General features: G+C 42.1%; 1 protein-coding gene across 3 annotated transcripts in view; it reads left to right on the top strand.

The window, feature by feature from the left end:
* RPAP2 (RNA polymerase II associated protein 2) overlaps positions 1-19,226 on the top strand; it is a 71,345-nt gene that overhangs the window by 24,278 nt on the left and 27,841 nt on the right. For 2 of the 3 annotated variants that reach the window (XM_054036903.1, XM_054036902.1), the window contains exon 11: positions 16,557-16,625. The exons of the other annotated variant lie outside the window; for it this stretch is intronic. In XM_054036903.1, the coding sequence (XP_053892878.1) occupies positions 16,557-16,625 (69 nt within the window). The remainder of the gene's footprint in view (positions 1-16,556; positions 16,626-19,226) is intronic. 3 annotated transcript variants of the gene reach the window in all.

The raw sequence follows: 19,226 nt of genomic DNA, 5'->3' as shown, positions 1-19,226 counted from the left end.
AACCATGGGCCTTTGTAACAGACCCATCACAGTAGTGTCTCAGCACCAAAACACACTTCTTTCAAAAGCATACCTGAAAGCAATTTTGGACATATTAGTTAAATTTGGCTCCCTATTATTAGGCTTTAGACATACAGATTTTACCATCTTCATTATTATTTGTTAGGATCTGTTGCCCGATATCCCAACTGAACTTTTATTGCCAATTTATTGTTAATATGATCTAAATTGCAACCTGCCTGAGGACTCATCATTGTTATGTTTCACTTTTTTTTTACTCCTCCTAAATATCTAAATATATGGAGCAGTGCCTTAGCAGTATTCCAATCTCTAGTGTTGAAACAAAATAGAACAAAATCTTTCTTATTAATTGCATCTGATGTTGTTTGAGTTGTCTTTTCAGTTACTTAACGTTGAGACCTTTTTGCAACACTTTTGGATAAGGTGTGAGTTGAAGGCCATTGGTAGCTAATTGGGAGTTCTTCTAATGTGGAGAATCTTAGGTGAATTCTTTACTTGGCAGTTGGTTTGTGTTTAATTGCAGTTTGGGGATTGTTTTTCTACATATTGAATTTAATGTAGCACCTAGAGCAATGGGTAGGTGCTTTAGGAACCTAAATAAAGTAATTATTTTGAATTCACATCATTGTTGCTGAGAACAAGATTACAAAATACAAGGTGCATAGTGTGGGGCCAAATTCTCCACTTCAGTTATCCGTAGAATCAATTCAATTAAACCTACATTTATTTTTCCTTCATACTGCTCCTAGCAAGAAGGAACAATTCATTGGGCCTTTTTTCCATCCGTACCTGGACTTCTGCTGCAGGAGAAGTTGGTGGCAAATACTACCTCATGGACATGAGGATAAAAGCAGTAGTCATTGATGCATAGCTCTCCAATCCTGCAAACGCTTATATGCCCAGGCTTAACTTTACTCACATGAGCAGTCTCATTGATTTCAGCATGAATACTCACAAGGGACAGTTAAACCATTTGCTGAAGTACTTGGAAGATTCAGGGCCTTAAGTACCACTTACTATGTAATAGGGTTGAAATGCTGAATAAAATAATGAGTGGGCATCTCTGACAAATAGAAGTTCTCTTTTCTGCTTCGTGTACTGGAAGTACTTCAGGCTGAAAAATTGTTGAAGGCCCATCATAGGGGATAAAACACATGGCCATAATGTGGGAGAGTTTAGTTAAAGAAGGGTAAAAGAGAATGTGGTGAACTGAGCAACAGCAATTTTCAGCTCCATTGGTTTTTGAAGGAACACGTGCAGTTCAGCCTCTTTTGGACAGCATTTTATTCAATCACCACTGTTGGGAAGCGCTCTAAAGAGATCTCTGGAGACAGTTCAGAATGGTTATAGTTCTTCCCAAGCAAAGTCCCTCAGTGCCTGTAAGCTTTTGTTACGAAAACTGAGATGTCAAATAACTCTCCAGAGTCTGTCAGGGCACTTTGTTAAAGACTAAGAGAAAATTAGGTAATTACATAGAAATCTAGGTTAAATGACTAAGTGAATAAGTTAGAGATACAAGGCGAGTGAGGTAATATCTTTTATTGGACCAACTACTGATAAAAATAAATACTTTTTCACCCAATGCACAATCAGCCCATAGAGCTCCTTGTCCCAAGATACCACAGAAGACAAGAGCTTAGCAGGATTTTAAAAAAATGATTCGACACTTTATACAGATAACAAGAATATCCAGAGTTGTTATATTATGGACAAAAAACCAGGAGTTTGGATATAATTACTTATGCACTTCAGTGCATAAACCAGTCCTTAATGGGAATTAGGAAGAAACTTTTCCTAGGGCATGTTATTCAATGACTGTCTTTTGCACTTTTCTTGCACCTTCATCTGAAACATCTGGTGCTGGCCACATTCTGAGATAGTATACTAGATCTGATTCAGTATGGCAATTCCTATGTTTCTCGGCACTTCATTTGTAAGTTTCCTTTCAAGGTGACCACCTGCCTCTTGGAGCATGGGAGGCAGTATGTTCTATACCTGGGGTAAGCGAGCCCCTATATTGCTAAAAGAGCTTCTTTTCTGAAAATTCTAGATTGTTGGGTCTCAGAGCCAAGTTTTGTCCCAAAAGCACTGTGGGTGTGCTTGGATCTTGTCTCCCACTTGTTGTGTCCTATTCCTGTTAGAGGCAAGGATCAGGCCATCACACTATTCTTGCCAGAGGGGAAACTGATCAATGCTGGATCACTCAGGCAGGAGCTGACATTAATTTAATGAGAAAATGTACCAAAGTAAAACTATAGATGATTGGCATTTTGATGCTAAAAGAAATATGACCTGCACGCATTTGTCTTTCCCAGAGTTTTCTGTTTAACCCAATTGTTACCTAAAGTTTGGGCTTCTTTATTGCTCCTGCAACTTCCCATGTCAAAATTAGCTTTTTCTTCTTTGAGTAATTTTCTGTGGGTACTCCGCTTCTGGTGTGCATATACATGTGTGCCTCTGATCAGAAACTTTTGGTAGGAGTGTCTGCGTGGTCCATGCCTGTGTGCTGTACATTGTTATGCTCTAATCCGAGGCGTATAAGGCAGGCTGGACCTGCTGTTGCTCCAGTTACTTCAGCTTATCCTTACATTTGTATTTTTATTTTACTTTTTACTTACCTTGCACACTTATTGTGTGGTCTTTTCATTCCCCCCACCATCTTTTTCACAGTCAGGGTTCTAAACCTGCCAGACATGTAGAAGGTCATTTTCCCCTCAGCAACAGTCATTCCAGCTATCCCCACTGTCTGGGGGCGACACACATCATGTCAACATGCAAGATCTTCATCAGATTTGAAAGCCGACCCAGGAAACTGAGGGAGGCTAGACTTAAGCTGCTTCCCATGGTGGGTTCTGTGCAACCTTCCTCCAACTCAGGGCCCACCACAGCCCTAACTCAGTGTGTCAGGGTCAGCCAACCAACGCTGTCCTTCAACTTCTACGGCTCTGTCTCTGTTGAGTAAGAATCATGGCCGGCTCCAGAGACTAGCTCAAAGGGCTCAAAAAAGAAGAGACCTAAGTCCATTGATAGAGAGGCATTGAAGAAAGGGGGTACTTTGCCTCAGAAATCGACAATGAGATCTCATGTCCCATCTCAGGTACAGTCAAGGCTTCTAGACCCTCCTGTACTGCACTTCCTGCTCCAACTAAAAAGACTTCTAGTGCTACTTACACTGAAAAGTTTCTTGATACACAGCTCTACCTGGTACTGATGGAAGTACCTGGTTCAGAACCAGCCACGCAAAAGAACTCTGCCACCTCGAAGATATCAGTACTAGCACCAGCTGCCCCAGTCCCTGCCCCTCCAGCAGGGCACAATCACCAAGGGCATTCCGATCACGACCCTTTGCCATCTTTGGTACTAGTGGCTTCAGGTACAGCGGACTTGGCTCTCCAGTGTCCTGCCTTCCCTGTACCGAGCAGATTCCTGTTCCTGAAATCTCCTAGTCTCTGAGGAGCCCAGGTCTCCCCTACTAATGGTACTGAAGAAAACCACTCCTCCAGAGCACTCTCTGGTACCAATGAGATCTGCTCCCACCTTCAATAGAGGGGAAGACTCCTCTTCTGACTCCAGAAATCTTCGGGTTTCACCACCTGCTTGTTCAGATCTCCCTCTCCAGAAGTCTATTCTGAAAGAATTTCATCGGGACCCAGGCACATGCAAGCCGATCAACAGCCCTCTTGGTATGACCACCCTTAGGGTCCACCACCCTTCCCCTATGCCCATCTCAAGGGCTCTTCTGGAATCCCTGGGCCACATATGGGGAGACCAGTCCTATAGAGCACAACTTCTCAATAGGGCCACGAGGAGAGAGAGCTACACTATTTCTCAGTACCCTCTTCACTTGTCCTCTTGTCAGGAGGAACCCTTTGAGGAGCAAGAACTGAGGGCTGATTGGGAAGCTACAGCACCCACTAATAAATCCTCTTCTTCTCCAGATGGGGCTGTAATGCTGCTTTCCCCCTCTCCTGTGCAGATGACTTCAAACCTTTTCAAGACTTCATGAAAAGAATAGTTGAGTCTCTGCAAGCCCCTCTGGAAGAGGTGCAGATTGGTGAGAAAAACCATCTTGAACAAAGCCTGTACTTTGCTAGTTTTAGACTTTTAGATGCATGTTTTCACTTGCACACGGTTTTGGGGAAATTTGGGACTAGGAGTGTGTTGGGATCACTTTGCTAGTTGTAACCAAGGCTGATGGAAGCCAGAGTGGAGCTGTGGGGCTGTGGACAGGCTGCTAGGGTCAGAACTGCTGAACCAGGCTGGCTGCATAGCACCCAAACACTCAAGGTCTGTCCTGCATGCTTGTTGCTGACTGAATATCACAGGCTGGGAGCTACAGTACTAAACATTGTGAGGCACTCTGGCTTACAGGTAACAGTTGACACATCCTCTTACTGGTCTGGATTGCACCCCAAACCTTATGACAGCGGTTCATCCTGGTTACAGCCCAATGGTATTCTAGGACGGTCCAGAGCACAATGGAAGATCTTCTGTTCAAGGCCACCAAGCTGTTCATTGATACCATGACTAAATACCTCCACTTCAGAGCAAATCTTCAGTACTTAGGAATCTATTATCCTGCAAGCAAAAGCAGGTACAGCAGACCGCAGACCAGCCCAAAGGTCCTGCCCCATCCAGTTTCAAACATATCACAGGCAACAGCACCACCTAAGAAAATATCTTGGTTCCAAAAGAAAAGACCATCTAGCTTCATCTCTGTGGTCATCTAGCTGTCAACCTTCACCAAGTGGCTGTTTTGATATATTGGTTGAGAGTCATGAGCATGGATCCTAGAAATCCGTTTGCCGCGGAAAAATGTGGAATTTGCATTTTTCCCAGAGAATCTTTAATTTTTACATTTTTGTGAAAAAATTAAAATGTATATTAACTATTAACTAAATTTTACTGAAAGTACCAGTGTCACTTACTCAGTGCACGCAGCCTCCCCCTCTTGTGGTTGATTTTTGAATATGCTTTAAATTTACATAGCTAAACATACTCCAATAAACTGCTTCCAACATATAGAGGTTATTCAGCAGTGTAAAGGGGTTTGTGTTTTAATGCCTCTCAAATTTCACTTCATCCTCCAGATGTGAGTAATTAAAGTTATGAAAAGACCACCTCATACGCCCACATTAACCAGGACATTCAGTTATCCATCTTCTACCCTAAACTGCACAATTCCAGGGTGGAAGCTAGTCTGCACACTCTGAATGTTATGAGGGCACTAGTGTTCTGCCTATAAAGAACTAGGCCCTTCAAAGCCTCTCCTAGACTCTGTCTCCTTTGTAGATAGAATGAAAGGAACCCCTATTTCTACCCCAAGACTATCCATGTTGGTCTCTGGATGCATTTTGTCCTGCTACAAACTCTCTACAGTGCATCCGCCCTCAAGGGTGACTGCCCACTCTACTGGAGCACACTCTACCTCTATGGCTTTGCTCAAGAATGTTCCTGTCAAAGGCATCTGTAAAGCTATCACCTGATCATCCATTCACACCTTTTCCCAGCACTATGCCATAGGTAAGGCCTTACATTTTCAGGTTTTATTTTAAAATTTCCTGGGAATTTATCAATTTTTTTATTCCAAAATTTTAAAAAGTGAAAATAGGTAAAACCTGAAAACAAAAGACAGCGGCAGCTATGGGCACCAGTACTCACAGGGTGCAGCTTTCTGCCCCCTGTCGTCTGTCACTGCAGTGGTCAAACAATCTCAGCTGCCAGAACCCATCTCCCTTCCTCTTCACAGTGGGGGAGCTGAAGGGCTGAGGTCAGGAGGGGACTCTGTCTGGCAGGGGAAGCAGATGGGCTGCATTGAAAGGCCCAAATACCAGGGACAGTACTCAGGGGGGCAGAATTCCGCTCCCTGTGGGCCTGTCACTGCAGTGGTTGTGTGGTCTCAGCTGCTGGGACCCAACTCCCTTCCCGTCTCGCAGCAGCAGGGACTCTTCAAGGGGGGAGTCGGGAGCTGGCTCACCCAAAATTTGGTGGAAATTGCTAAAACCCGAATATTGACTTTTTTTAAAAAAAGTAGGGATTTTCTGGAGAAAATTGGTAAATAGTGAAAACAAAAGTGTATGTTTCCAAGTCTGATACAGCCTTTGGGATGGCTGTTCTCCAATCTGGGCTAAATAGGACTTCTCAGCACCAGCCCCTGTAGCCTGGGCACTGCAAAAGTCACCTGAAATAGAGTGCTCAGAGGGGGCAATTACTCAGAGACGAAGGAGAAGTTACTTACTCATACAATAACTTGAGTTCTTCAAGATGTTTTGTCCCTACGGGTGCTCCACCCTTCTTCTTTTCTTTGGAATCCCAGCATTAGGCTGGATTTCATGGTAGAGAAGGAACTGGAGCAGTGGTGGGTCCACCCTGCCTTATATGTCCTCAGACCAGTACAAGGGTGTACAGCAGTGGTTGGCAATCTGCAGCCCGCGGGCCACATGCGGCCCATTAGGGTAAGCAGATTGCGGGATGTGAGACGTTTTGCGGACGTTGACCATTCGCAGGCACGGCCCCCGGCAACTCCCAGTGGCCGGGGTTCACCATTCCCGGCCAATGGGAGCTGCAGGAAGCGTCGGCCAGCAAGTCCACTAGTCTACAGAATGCCTGCACGGATCATGTGGACGCTGCTACCAAAAATGTCTGATCTGAGGCACATAGGCACGCACTGACACCTGAAGTGGAGTATCTGTAGGGACAAAACATCTCAAAGAACTCAAGTTACTGTACAAGTAAGTAACATCTCTTTTTTTTTTTTTTCTTTTTTTTCGGCTGTGCTCCTGTCAATGATTGAGAAGAGGCAAGATTTATATTTTCTCTCTTTACCTTTTATTTTTGATTCCTAGGTTGTTGTTTTTTCCTTCACCTGTCATCCTTTTGCTACCCTGATTCTGTTTGCCGAACACATTTATATACCTTCACGTGCTGCTAATGCAGCTTTGCAAGTCATATCTCCACCTACAGGGATGGAGGAAATATTGCAGCTGGATTTAATACTGCTTTTCCCTTTCTATTGTAGGCTGTGCTGTATGAAGCAAACCTGCTTCAGTACTGTGTGGGGTTTGACACCAGCCAGCCAAACCACCAAAATGACCAGTTGGAATCTTTTGGGATCTTGGGGGCATTCTCTGGCTTTCAGCACCTAGTCATCTAGCCTTACTTGGCCTAAGCAAACTTGCTGTAGTTTCTCTCTTTAAAAACTTGTAGGACCTTTTGTCATACTTTTTAACAGAAAATTAGAACTCTGCAATCCCAAATCATAGGCTTAAACTTCTACTTTTAAAACATTGCTGCTAGGTTTCTTCCCCACAACATATGTTTAAAAGATATAATTGTACTGACATTTTTCTCCCCTCCCTCACAGATTATTTTGAAGTAGCAGTTTTGGCTAAAGATAAGACACAGAATTAGTGAACCATTTTTAGTGGGGACTTGCACTTGACTGTTTTTTGAAAGCTTTAGTCTTCAGACGCCTAGGTGTTGACACACAGCTTGTTTTTGAAAGTGATTGCCCTTTTGCTGCTCCTTATTATTTAAGGCTTCACAGCTGTAGGTTGCATGCTTTAGTCTGATCTTCCTAACATGGCTTTTTTAATACAGTTGCACAAGTGCTGTAGGACAGGTATTGTACCAAAAGGTTACTGGCTGTGGAATCTTGCCTACTCATCCAATCCAGTGACAGTACTACATCAACCGATCTATATTACTGCATCCAGCAGGTTATCTGTCTTCTGACTACCTCTACTGTAAATAGCATATTGATGGCAATGACTAGTGTTGAGACCTTGCCAATCAATACTAACATTGAATAAGAGTTAATTGACACAAATAACTACATCTCTTAGTTTGTGTACAAGAATGACGCCTTCTTGTGCTCTAATCAATAATGGCTCCTTGTAGAGCACTGAAACAAAGCTGCTTTCTCTGCTATTTGACAGCATTTTCCCAGGTGATTTAGAGCTGTCTCTTCCATTGTATCTCATCAGAGCAGATTAACTGGAATGTTACATATGAATTGCCTGTCAAGATGATTCCATCAGGCATTTTTTAGTAGTTTTTATCACTGTCATCGGTATTGAGTCAAGACCTTAAAGTCCTTGTTTTGTCTTCAAACAGAAAAGAGTAACCGTTTAGCACATATTAACTTTTTGTTGCTAGACAATTTCATATAGTAGTCAGTACATGTTGGTATGTTTCAGACAATCCATGTTATTTAACCAAAAATACTGGGTATATTATATGACATGGCCATTTCATTTAGTACTCAATGTTAATTTTATTAAAGCATAGGATGGAAATAATTCAGATGGAGATGCACTGCTTCAGTAGTCATGGCTGATACTTACAAAATTAATATTTAAACTATAGTCACACATTTATCTTGTTTGGAAGAATCACCTGGATTCACTGAGGATGGGGAGAAATAATATTGTTATTTTAGTTTTTAACTTACAAAAGAAACTCCCTAGTTCTGCTACCTGCTCAGGCAGATAAAGAAATACGAAATGTTCATATATAGAGTGTTTTTCGCTAAAGATGAATAGAAAAATGTTAGGTTTCCAAACCAATAACCACAGATACGCGTAATGCCAAGAATGAGAAGGTGGTTAGTTGAAATGAATTACTATGCTGAGGAGGAAATAAAGCAGGAAAGGGAAACAGTGAGGATGTCTTGTTCTCCTTATTGGTCATATTTGGGTATCTGTTGCTCTTCTATTGAAACCAGACTAAGCAGAGTTTACAGATTGTAATTGGCATTGTGTTTTATATGTGATTATTTTGAACCACTATATTAGCTGTAATATTCTGGAATTTTACACAGACTTAGCAAATAATAAGATAGCCATGGATAACCTATTTTACTGGAACATTTTGAGAAAACCTGGCCAGTTATTCCATACTACCTCTGCAAGGTATAGACTGTCTAGATGACACACACACAGAGTGGGAGCAACAGTCTGGCACAATGCACTCTAGGGTGTCCTACCATACAAAACTGGTGAGGGAAGGAGAACTGGCAGAATAGCTAACATTGGCATGATTACAAAAAGACAACCATGTGATAGGTTGGCCTCTGCCAGGGGCAAAACACTGTTAACTGCCATGGTTATGGAATTTTATCTACATTTTGTAAACATAAACCTGTGTAGTGTTAACTGTGCCAGTAGTGTGAATAGGGCCTTGGGGTCTGATGTGCAAGATATCTTGGGACCTGACCTAAAAATTCTCATGATGTATTCAACAACTGACTTAAATTGTTCTGCCAGATCCACCTCTCTACTCCTCCACTTTGTGCTGTTCTCTCTCATGTATAACAAAAGTGTCATATTGCAAGGCCAAAATCTATTTGTTCCTGGTTCCCTGGAAATATATGCTGACCACTGAGGCACTCTAAGACATGGCAGAGTTTGTCATTTTCCAGATAAATGTGCTGCATGTGGAAGGAAACATTCTGCTATGTGCCTCAGAGTTGACAATCTGGTGGGATGGTCTCATGCATTATCTGTCTATCATGCAATATTTTTTCCCACCTCAGCAGCTGGGGCCATACTACCCATAGTTATTAAAAGTCTATGAGTTCCCTAAAAGGGCCCAACTGTGGGCACTGGTGTCTAACAACTTTTATAAAATTGCCTGTAGGGGTAACTTATTGAGCTACCACTTCAAAAACCAGTTGTTAACATTGCCCAGTGTAACTGGTGGTGTACATTGACCTGCCCAAAAAAGAAAACCCAACTTGTGATGCAGATCCCTAGCTGAGATTGGAGGGCTTGCAGTTTAGAAAAAAATAACTTGTAAAGTGAGCACATTTGGTATGAAAATCAATGAGATGAAAGAAACATAGACCTAAGGCCTGGTCTACACTGCTGCTTAAGTAGATGTAAGTTACGTCACTCGGGTGTGAAACAATCCCCCTCCTGAGCGACATAGCTTACATCGACCTAATGCGGTGTCTGCACCACACTATGTCGTCAGGAGATGCTTTCCCACCGACTTAACCTTCCACCTCTCGGTGAGGTGGAGTACTGAAGTTGACAAGAGAGCGCTCTCCCATAGACTCATCGCGTCTTCACCAGACCCGCTAAATCGATGCCACTGTATCAATCGCATCAGCACCAATTTAGCTTGCAATATAGGCAAACCCTAAGTGTGCCATTTTTTCAGATTCTCTATTCAGAGTGGAGCCATACTTTATAAAGTATGTACCCTAGTGTGGGCACCAGGCAGAGAAAGTCATCATTTTGGCTCAAGGGTAGTTCGTTTACAGGGCACAGGAATAGTTTTCTGGGTTGGGTTAGCAGATAGGGGGCAAAATATGCTCTCTTTCTCCTTCCACCCATGTTAAGGGCTTCAGTCTGTAGCCAACAAGTGGAGGCCCCTTGAAGGGAACTAATGATATGACTAGTGCTGTCAGCACAAGCCACAATTGGCCATTCAGCCAATATGCCTTTCCATAGGTGACTCCCAACAAATGTACATTTCAGGCCCCTACAGCTTATTTGAAAACCTTCCAGGAAGTTTCTTCTGTTGAAATGTCCTCAAATGGCTTGAGTCTTTCCTCTTAGATAAAACCCTGAAGGTTGTGATGGAAAACTCTCCCTCTGTCCCTAGAATGCCCCCACAGGGCCATGTCCCCCATCTTAGACAACTTCTGGATGAAGCCAATGGGTAAGCTGGTGAGACAGGCTGAAAGGTCACCATTATGGAAATGATGCCCTTTGCTAGGTCTCCCAGCTTTCCCAGTGCCTTGTGAAATGAGAACATAAGTGAAAAGCAGCTGTTTCAACTGAACCCAGGTAAGAGAGAAGGGTGCTGATAGGAAAAAGAAGCACTTTGAATAATTTAACAACTCCACAATATCTCTGAGTGTTCACAGCTTTGGATGCCCAAATAGCCACACCCACTCTCGTCTGTGGCTTTCCATAAGACTACCCCCTGATCCAGTCAGACCAAATCTGGCCATGGTAAATCATGCATTGTGACCTCCAGGCTTGACTTGTTGCAGCTGTGTTATATCTAGGGATGAAGCTTCACTTGGTGCAAAATCCAGTAGCCCATTTGTGCAGCAACATGGGTCTTGGTGCCACACAAAGAATCCTTATTGAGGTTGCAGGAACAAACCATCCCAATGTGTAGAAAGAATAGTAAATATGGCAGGCGACCAGCTTGGCTTAACAATGAAATCCTTGCTGATCTTAAATACAAAAAAGAAGCTTACAAGAAGTGGAAGATTGGACAAATGACCCGGGAGGAGTATAAAAATATTGCTCAGGGCATGCAGGAGTGAAATCAGGAAGGCCAAATCACACTTGGAGGAGCAGCTAGCAAGAGATGTTAAGAGTAACAAGAAGGGTTTCTTCAGGTATGTTAGCAACAAGAAGAAAGTCAAGGAAAGTGTGGACCCCTTACTGAATGAGGTAGGCAACCTAGGAACAGAGGATGTGGAAAAAGCTAATGCACTCAATGCTTTTTTGCCTCTGTCTTCACAAACAAGGTCAGCTCCCAGACTGCTGCACTGGGCAGCACAGTATGGGGAGGAAGTGACCAGCCCTCTGTGGAGAAAGAAGTGGTTTGGGACTATTTAGAAAAGCTGGACAAGCACAAATCCATGGGGCCAGATGCACTGCATCCGGGGGTGCTAAAGGAGTTGGCGGAAGTGATTGCAGAGCCATTGGCCATTATCTTTGAAAACTCATGGTGATCGGGGGAAGTCCTGGATGACTGGAAAAAGGCTAATGTAGTGCCCATCTTTTAAAAAGGGAAGGAGGAGGATCTGGGGAACTACAGGCCAGTCAGCCTCACCTCAGTCCCTGGAAAAATCATGAAGCAGGTCCTCAAGGAATCAATTCTGAAGCACTTAGAGGAGAGGAAAGTGATCAGGAACAGTCAGCATGGATTCACCAAGGGCAAGTCATGCCTGACTAACCTAATTGCCTTCTATAAGGAGAGAACTGGCTCTGTGGATGAGGGGAAAGCAGTGGATGTGTTATTCCTTGACTTTAGCAAAGCTTTGATATGGTCTCACACAGTAGGCAAGTTAAAGAAGTATGGGCTGGATAAATGGACTATAAAGTGGATAGAAAGCTGGCTAGATCGTCGGACTCAATGGGTAGTGATCAATGTCTAGTTGGCAGCCGGTTTCAAGCGGAGTGCCCCAAGGGTCAGTCCTGGGGCCGGTTTTGTTCAATATCTTCATTAATGATCTGGAGGATGGCGTGGACTGCACTCTCAGTAAGTTTGCAAGTGACACTAAATTGGGAGGAGTGGTAGATACGCTGGAGGGTAAGGATAGGATACAGAGGGACCTAGACAAATTAGAGGATTGGGCCAAAAGAAACCTGATGAGGTTCAACACAGACAAATGCAGAGTCCTGCACTTAAGACGGAAGAATCCCATTCACTGTTACAGACTAGGGACCGAATGGCTAGGCAGCAGTTCTACAGAGAAGGACCTAGGGGTTACAGTGGACGAGAAGCTGGATATGAGTCAACAGTGTGCCCTTGTTGCCAAGAAGGCTAATGGCATTTTGGGCTGTATAAGTAAGGGCATTGCTAGCAGATTGAGGGATGTGATCATTCCCCTCTATTCGACATTGGTGAGGCCTCATCTGGAGTACTGTGTCCAGTTTTGGGCCCAACACTACAAGAAGGATGTTGAAAAATTGGAAAGAGTCCAGCAGAGGGCAACAAAAATGATTGGGGGCTGGAGCACATGACTTATGAGGAGAAGCTGAGGGAACTGGGATTGTTTAGTCTGCAGAAGAGAAGAATGAGGGGGGATTTGATAGCTGCTTTCAACTACCTGAAAGGGGGTTCCAAAGAGGATGGATCTAGACTGTTCTCAGTGGTACCAGATGACAGAACAAGGAGTAATGGTCTCAAGTTGCAGTGGGGGAGGTTTAGGTTGGATATTAGGGAAAACTTTTTCACTAGGAGGGTGGTGAAGCACTGGAATGGGTTACCTAGGGAGTGGTGGAATCTCCTTCCTTAGAGGTTTTTAAGGTCAGGCTTGACAAAGCCCTGGCTGGGATGATTTAGTTGGGGGATTGGTCCTGCTTTGAGCAGGGGGTTGGACTAGATGACCTCCTGAGGTCCCTTCCAACCATGAGATTCTGTGATCATTCCTGTGCTCTGCTCTCTGCACTTTCTCCTCATTGAATAGAGTATAGTACAAAGACTCTGTCTTGATATCACTGCTCTACAGCCAACATGCTTCTGAAATAAATGTAGTCAAACTTTACTAATTCTGGGTCACTGAGAATGAAAATGATGCTTAAAATTGTTGATTGGCTCTAGTTTTCAAGATATGCTATTGGGTCAGTATATACGACCCTGGACTTGGGAATGGCGGAGGATAAATGAGTTATAAAGGGAAGGGATCTCAATTTAAACCAGAAATGACTAAAATACATCTTTGACTGGATCTATGAATAAAAGTATGACTGGGTTTGAACAGTACTTGCTTTTTAGGCAAAACAATGAATGATGCAATCTGATGCTGGTATTGCGTCATACGTGATATGAATTGCATCATGTTATTCCTAGAAGTCATGGATGATGCAATCATAACGAAGCTTACATCACTCTGCTGAACAAATTGCCCTATATCAGCTCTAGAAATCATACAGTGTCGTGCTCTCTTATTTGTCAGTGTTTGATTTTGCAAAGGGACACATTTCTGTTTAGCCAAAGTGAGCAGAGATGCCTCGTACTTGTGTGAACAGTGCAGATAACTTCTGCTATGTTTGTGGTGAAGTGACTTTTGCATCACAAAAGCGCAGTATAACCACTATGGTTAAGAGAGCCTATTTTCTTTATTTTGGCTGAAAAATTGGAGATCAGGACAAGAGGTGGGCCCCACACACATGCTGCAATGCTTGTGCAACAAACCTTCGCCAGTGGTTGAAAAGGAAAAGGAAATCTATGCCTTTTGCAGTGCCAATGATTTGGAGAGAGCCAACAGATCATACCTCAATTGTTACTTCTGCATGGTGCCTCCAGTTGGGAAAGGTGTGTCAAAGAAAAAAAGTGGACTGTGCATTATCCTAACATTCCATCAGCTATATGCCCAGTACCCCATGGAAAAGGACTGCCGGTTCCTGATGCACCAGAATCATTCTCACTTGAGTCAGACGAGGAAGAGGATGAAACTTCTGGTCCTGAACCATCAATGTCACAGGACCCACATTTTCTCCCATCCTCCTCCTCTGAACCACACCTCATATCACAAGGTGAACTGAATGACCTTGTCAGGGATTTGGAACTACCCAAGAGTAAGGCAGAGCTGTTGGGCTCCAGACTACAGCAGTGGAATCTCCTGGCAGGTGATGTTAGGGTTTCCATGTTCCGTGATCGTCAAAAGGATCTTGTCCCATTCTTCTTCATGGAAGGTGATCTTGTAGCCTGCAACAACATCGATGGTGAGATGGCAGCCCTCATCATCGTTCACGATCCAGATGAGTGGAGACTGTTCATTGATTCATCGAAGACGAGTCTTAAAGCTGTTTTACTGCATAATGGCAATGTTTTGCCATCAATTCCAGTTGGTCATGCAGTCCATATGAAGGAAACCTATGACAACATGAAACAACTTTTGAGGTGCATAAACTATGACCAACATCAGTGGCAGCTTTGTGGCGATTTGAAGGTTGTTGCTCTCTTGCTTGGTCTGCAGACTGGATACACAAAGTACTGCTGTTTTCTCTGCGAATGGGGTAGTCATGCAAGAGATTCCCACTACATCAAGAAAGATTGGCCACTCCGACAGTCATTGGAGCCTGGGAGGAATCAAGGAAGATTTTGTTACCGCCCTTACACATCAAGCTGGGTCTGATGAAGAACTTTGTCAAGGCCATTGACAAAACACAAGCAGCTTTCAAGTACCTCTGTGGAAAATTTCCAAGGTTAAGTGAAGCTAAGATAAAGGAAGGTGTCTTTGTTGGTCCTCAGATTCATGAACTTCTTCGAGATGATGCATTTGACCATGCACTGCATGGCAAGGAAGAGACCCGGCATGGAAAGCCTTCCAGTTAGTGGCAATAAATTTTCTTGGAAACAACAAGGCAGACAACTACAGGTTGTTGGTGGGAAAACCTCCTCAAGGCATACAAAAGCCTTGGTTGCAACATGTCACTAAAGATACATTTTTTGCACTTTCATCTAGATTTTTTTCCGCCGAACTGCGGAGCAGTGAGCGACGAACATGGCAAGCGATTTCACCAGGACATTGCAACAATGGAGAAACGCTATCAGGACAAACGGAGCCCATCAATGCTTGCAGACTATTGCTGGACAGTGACAAGAGATGCTCCATTTAATGAATACAAGAGACAAGCCAAGAAGCACCGAGTAGACACTGAATAGGACTAAACTATGTACATAACAGTTTTTTGCCTTTTGTTTCATCATAAATTTTATTTATATAACCCTTTTGCTGATTTTTAAAGTGTTCCATAAACAGGACAGGTGAAATATTATCATGTAAAGCAACCATAAACACATGAAAAGACCTAGGTTTACAATTTATGATTAAAACTCTACTATCTACGCAATATACATAGACATAAAATGTAAAAACTTAAATATTTTAGAAACAGTAGCCAATCAGTTTTAATTGTCATATTTGAATTCAGCACATCAAAATACATAATAAATAGCACATTTTATCTCTGAAGCAGACAACTTCTCAAAAATTGTAGACCAGTGTATTCAGAGATCGCCAGGTGATTGGCCTTAGCTATGTGGAAACCTGTGTATCTCTTTGCAACCATGACCTCTGTTGACAGCTACTCTAGATGTGAAACATGAAACTTGATCAGTAGGGGGAGATATGGAGTATTGGAGACAGAACTTTTGCTGGTATGGGACCTAGGCTTCTGAACTCTCTCTCTCTCTCTCTCTCTCTCTCTCTCTCTCTGGAAATAAGAATGACCTTGGACCTCACTGAATTCTGAACTAAATACAAATTCTGTTTCTTTGACGGAGCTTTTTTTTTTCCCCCCGTATCACAGACCACTCATGCATAGGAGCAATGAGTGAGTGGGAGGAGGAATTCTGCTACCTTTCAAGCTATTACAACAGATGTAGAAAAGAAAGAGGGGTGTTCTTACTATTTGTGAGGTGCTGATATAAGAGGGTGATGAAGGCCAAAAATTTAAAATACCTAGATATTGTGCAATATTGTTAAAAATATAGTGAACCAGATTCTGATATTAGCTACTCCAGTGTAAATCTGGACAAATTCCACTGAATTCCATAGACTTACTCTGCTTTAACACTGCTGTAACAGGGACCAAAATCTGATCTCATTGTGGGTGTCTATAAATAGGAAGGAGGTTGAAAATCTTCTTTTAAGGATACTTGGATATAAATATACTAGCACACAATTCAATGGGTCTTGGAGGTACTCACCATTTCTCAAAATCAGGCCTTAAAACCCAGCCCCTTATTCTTGCTTAATAGTAAGTTTCAACTATTCTGATCTTATTTGTGTTCTAAAACATACAATTTTTGACGTTGCCCTTATTATTTTTCAGGTTAACAAATACAAATATTATTCACAAAATGCCGGAATGGACCCTAATTGCTGTTGTGTTGTTATCAGCGTAAGTACTGCAATTATTCTAAATAACGGATATGACATTTATCAAGAGGTGACATAATTCTAAGGACATAATTCTAAGGATTAGAAAAATTATATAAAATATAAGGGTGTTTTTCTTTAAATCTGATTAACTATGCTAGGCACTATACACAGGTTTATTCACATAAATTCAACAGTATTTCTTTTGCCAGCAGTTTTGTAGCTGTCAGGTTTTCAATAACAAATAATCATTTGAAAATTTACAGCTTGCTTAAAAAATACTAAATCGTACAGACCTCAGGTCAGTGTTGTGGCGACTTTTTTAGGCAATACTTCTCTTTTCACTCAGCTCTTCAAAACATTCATTTTCTCTCTGATATATAGTACTTTACAGCAGAGGCTTTGTTATATTTTGATCCAGTTATCTGTTGTGTAACCTATAAAACATAGCCTTTGTGTATTATAATAGATATTACATATTCAATAATAAACTTTTTTTGAAAAACTTTTAGAATGGAAGAAAACACAGTGGAAAATACTAAAGGATACTTTCTATTACATAGTAATTTTAGGGTGTTCTTGCCTTTCTTAAATAATTCATTTTTCTCTACAGCAGGAATTCATTTGTTTTTACTTGAAAATAGGCAGTACATTTAAAAAATTATATACCCAAATTACTTTTCAACACACTGTTGAATAAACTTGTGTTTTGAGAGAGAAAAATTCTCATTTTGCAACCATAACTTATTCAGACACATTCCGACTGGGATATTTAATTAAACATCCCCAATCTGCATTTAAACATAATTAAACCATTTAAAATGTCTAGACTCCTACATCATTTTAGTTTGCGTGAGGTGAGATCTGGTCTTCAGCAGTTTTTTTCTTAATCATAAGCCTGATTTTTACATACTTCTTTTCAACATAATTCTGAAGTCATAAACAACGCAAACTATAGTCAATACATCAAGTAACTTTCCCCATTTTTATTCTCCAAATTAGTGTACAGGTTTAAAGTTAAATAAAGGCAAAATGTAAAGGTTTCACTGTTCTAAAACAGGCAGTTCTTTTCACAAATTCATATTAAACATTTAACATTAGTTCACCTTTTAAGAAATCACTGGTGGTTTCACACAGTGTCAGACTCTGCCTTTCAGTAGGGTTAAAACCATCAAGCAATCTTTGTATGTCTTTCAGCTTGAATTACAAGATTGCAAAAATCTTATTGCAGAGACTGTTTATTACCGCACTGCTGCTTCTTCTTTTGGGCTTCCTGGGTCACTGGAGCCTGTAGGACAGAGAAGTACTTACCAGACATTCACAGGTCAAGAAGTGTTGTGGGCCAACCTCATAGCGTCCCCGGTACTGCACTTACTTTCTTTGATATTACTTCAGTCTGACACATTGTTCTGGCTTTACTGTCCCAAGGAAGGCTATACCAGTAGGCATTAGAGTAGGCTTCAGCGAGCCCTACATCTGTGTCACCCAGCCAGATACTGCTCAAATGATTCATTAAATCAGAACACAGAAAGTAACTTTACTTGAATGCCTTGGTATAAATTTTTTATCAACTGTAAGAACAAATCTTTTGTCATTTTTTACTATACACTCTTATGGTTGAATTGGTAATTTGTGAAACAGATCTTATGAATTTTTCAGGCAGTTTCTTTACATTCAGTGAAATGACTATTTTGTTCACAAGTAAAATGTGTGTCTTTGGTCATCTGCTACACACAGTATTAATAATAAGCTATAAGTGTTTGCAAACCTAATTGCAGTTTTACAGTTGCTTTAAAATGTAGCCAAGCAAAAGATGCAGTAGCGGGCAGTCTTTTCTACAAAGCCACAGGCTCAGAATAGGAGCTGTCTTACGTCTGCTTTCTAAGGGCCCAGTCCTGAGAAAAAGGCTTCAGAATTGGGCCATAAAATAGTGGAGACTAGAGAATATTCTTAATCTTATTCCAGTGAAAGCAAGGATAAAACTTCCATTGGCTTCAGTAGAATCCAGAATGGGCACCAGGTTTGTTACAGAAGTGATGGTCTTTGGTTTCTAAACAATAGCCCAATTACCTCCTCCTGTAGAGACAGGAGTGCAGAGAGGGAAAGAAAACTTGAGGGTTCCCTTGAAGAATTTCCTCCCACTTCCTCTATCTGGAGAGAGAGTATTGATTCACTTCTGGAAAGTAAAGGGAGTTCAGCCTTCAGAACCATGGCTTAGTGGACACCAGGAACATCCAGATGGAGGTCCTATACATCTGCTCCTTAGCTCCCAACCCGGCTCCCTGGTAGTGCTGTTTCTCAGGCTGCTCCTGCTCCTGAAGAGGAATTCCATGGCATGGAGGGGCTCCACAGAAAAGCTTTAGGCTGGATTAACTCTCCTGAAGGTTCCATGGGGTCTAGAGGGGGATGATGCTTGTCAACAGCAGACTGATGGTCACCATGGACCCCCACAAAGAGTTTTCTGTGGGGTCTGGGTCAAAAGATGTATTAACCACTTTCACTTGCCTCTTTGACAGAGGGAGATAAGGAGGGCCTCTTCCGCATGTGCAAGTATCAACAGGGCATGATCTGGCCCCAGGGATGGGTGGTGGCTGTGTTATTCCTAGAGCCAAACAATGGGGTA

The sequence above is a fragment of the Malaclemys terrapin genome, chromosome 8, assembly GCF_027887155.1.
Source record: "Malaclemys terrapin pileata isolate rMalTer1 chromosome 8, rMalTer1.hap1, whole genome shotgun sequence".
Classification (NCBI taxonomy): Eukaryota; Metazoa; Chordata; order Testudines; family Emydidae; genus Malaclemys; species Malaclemys terrapin.
This window is presented reverse-complemented; position numbering and strand designations above follow the sequence as displayed.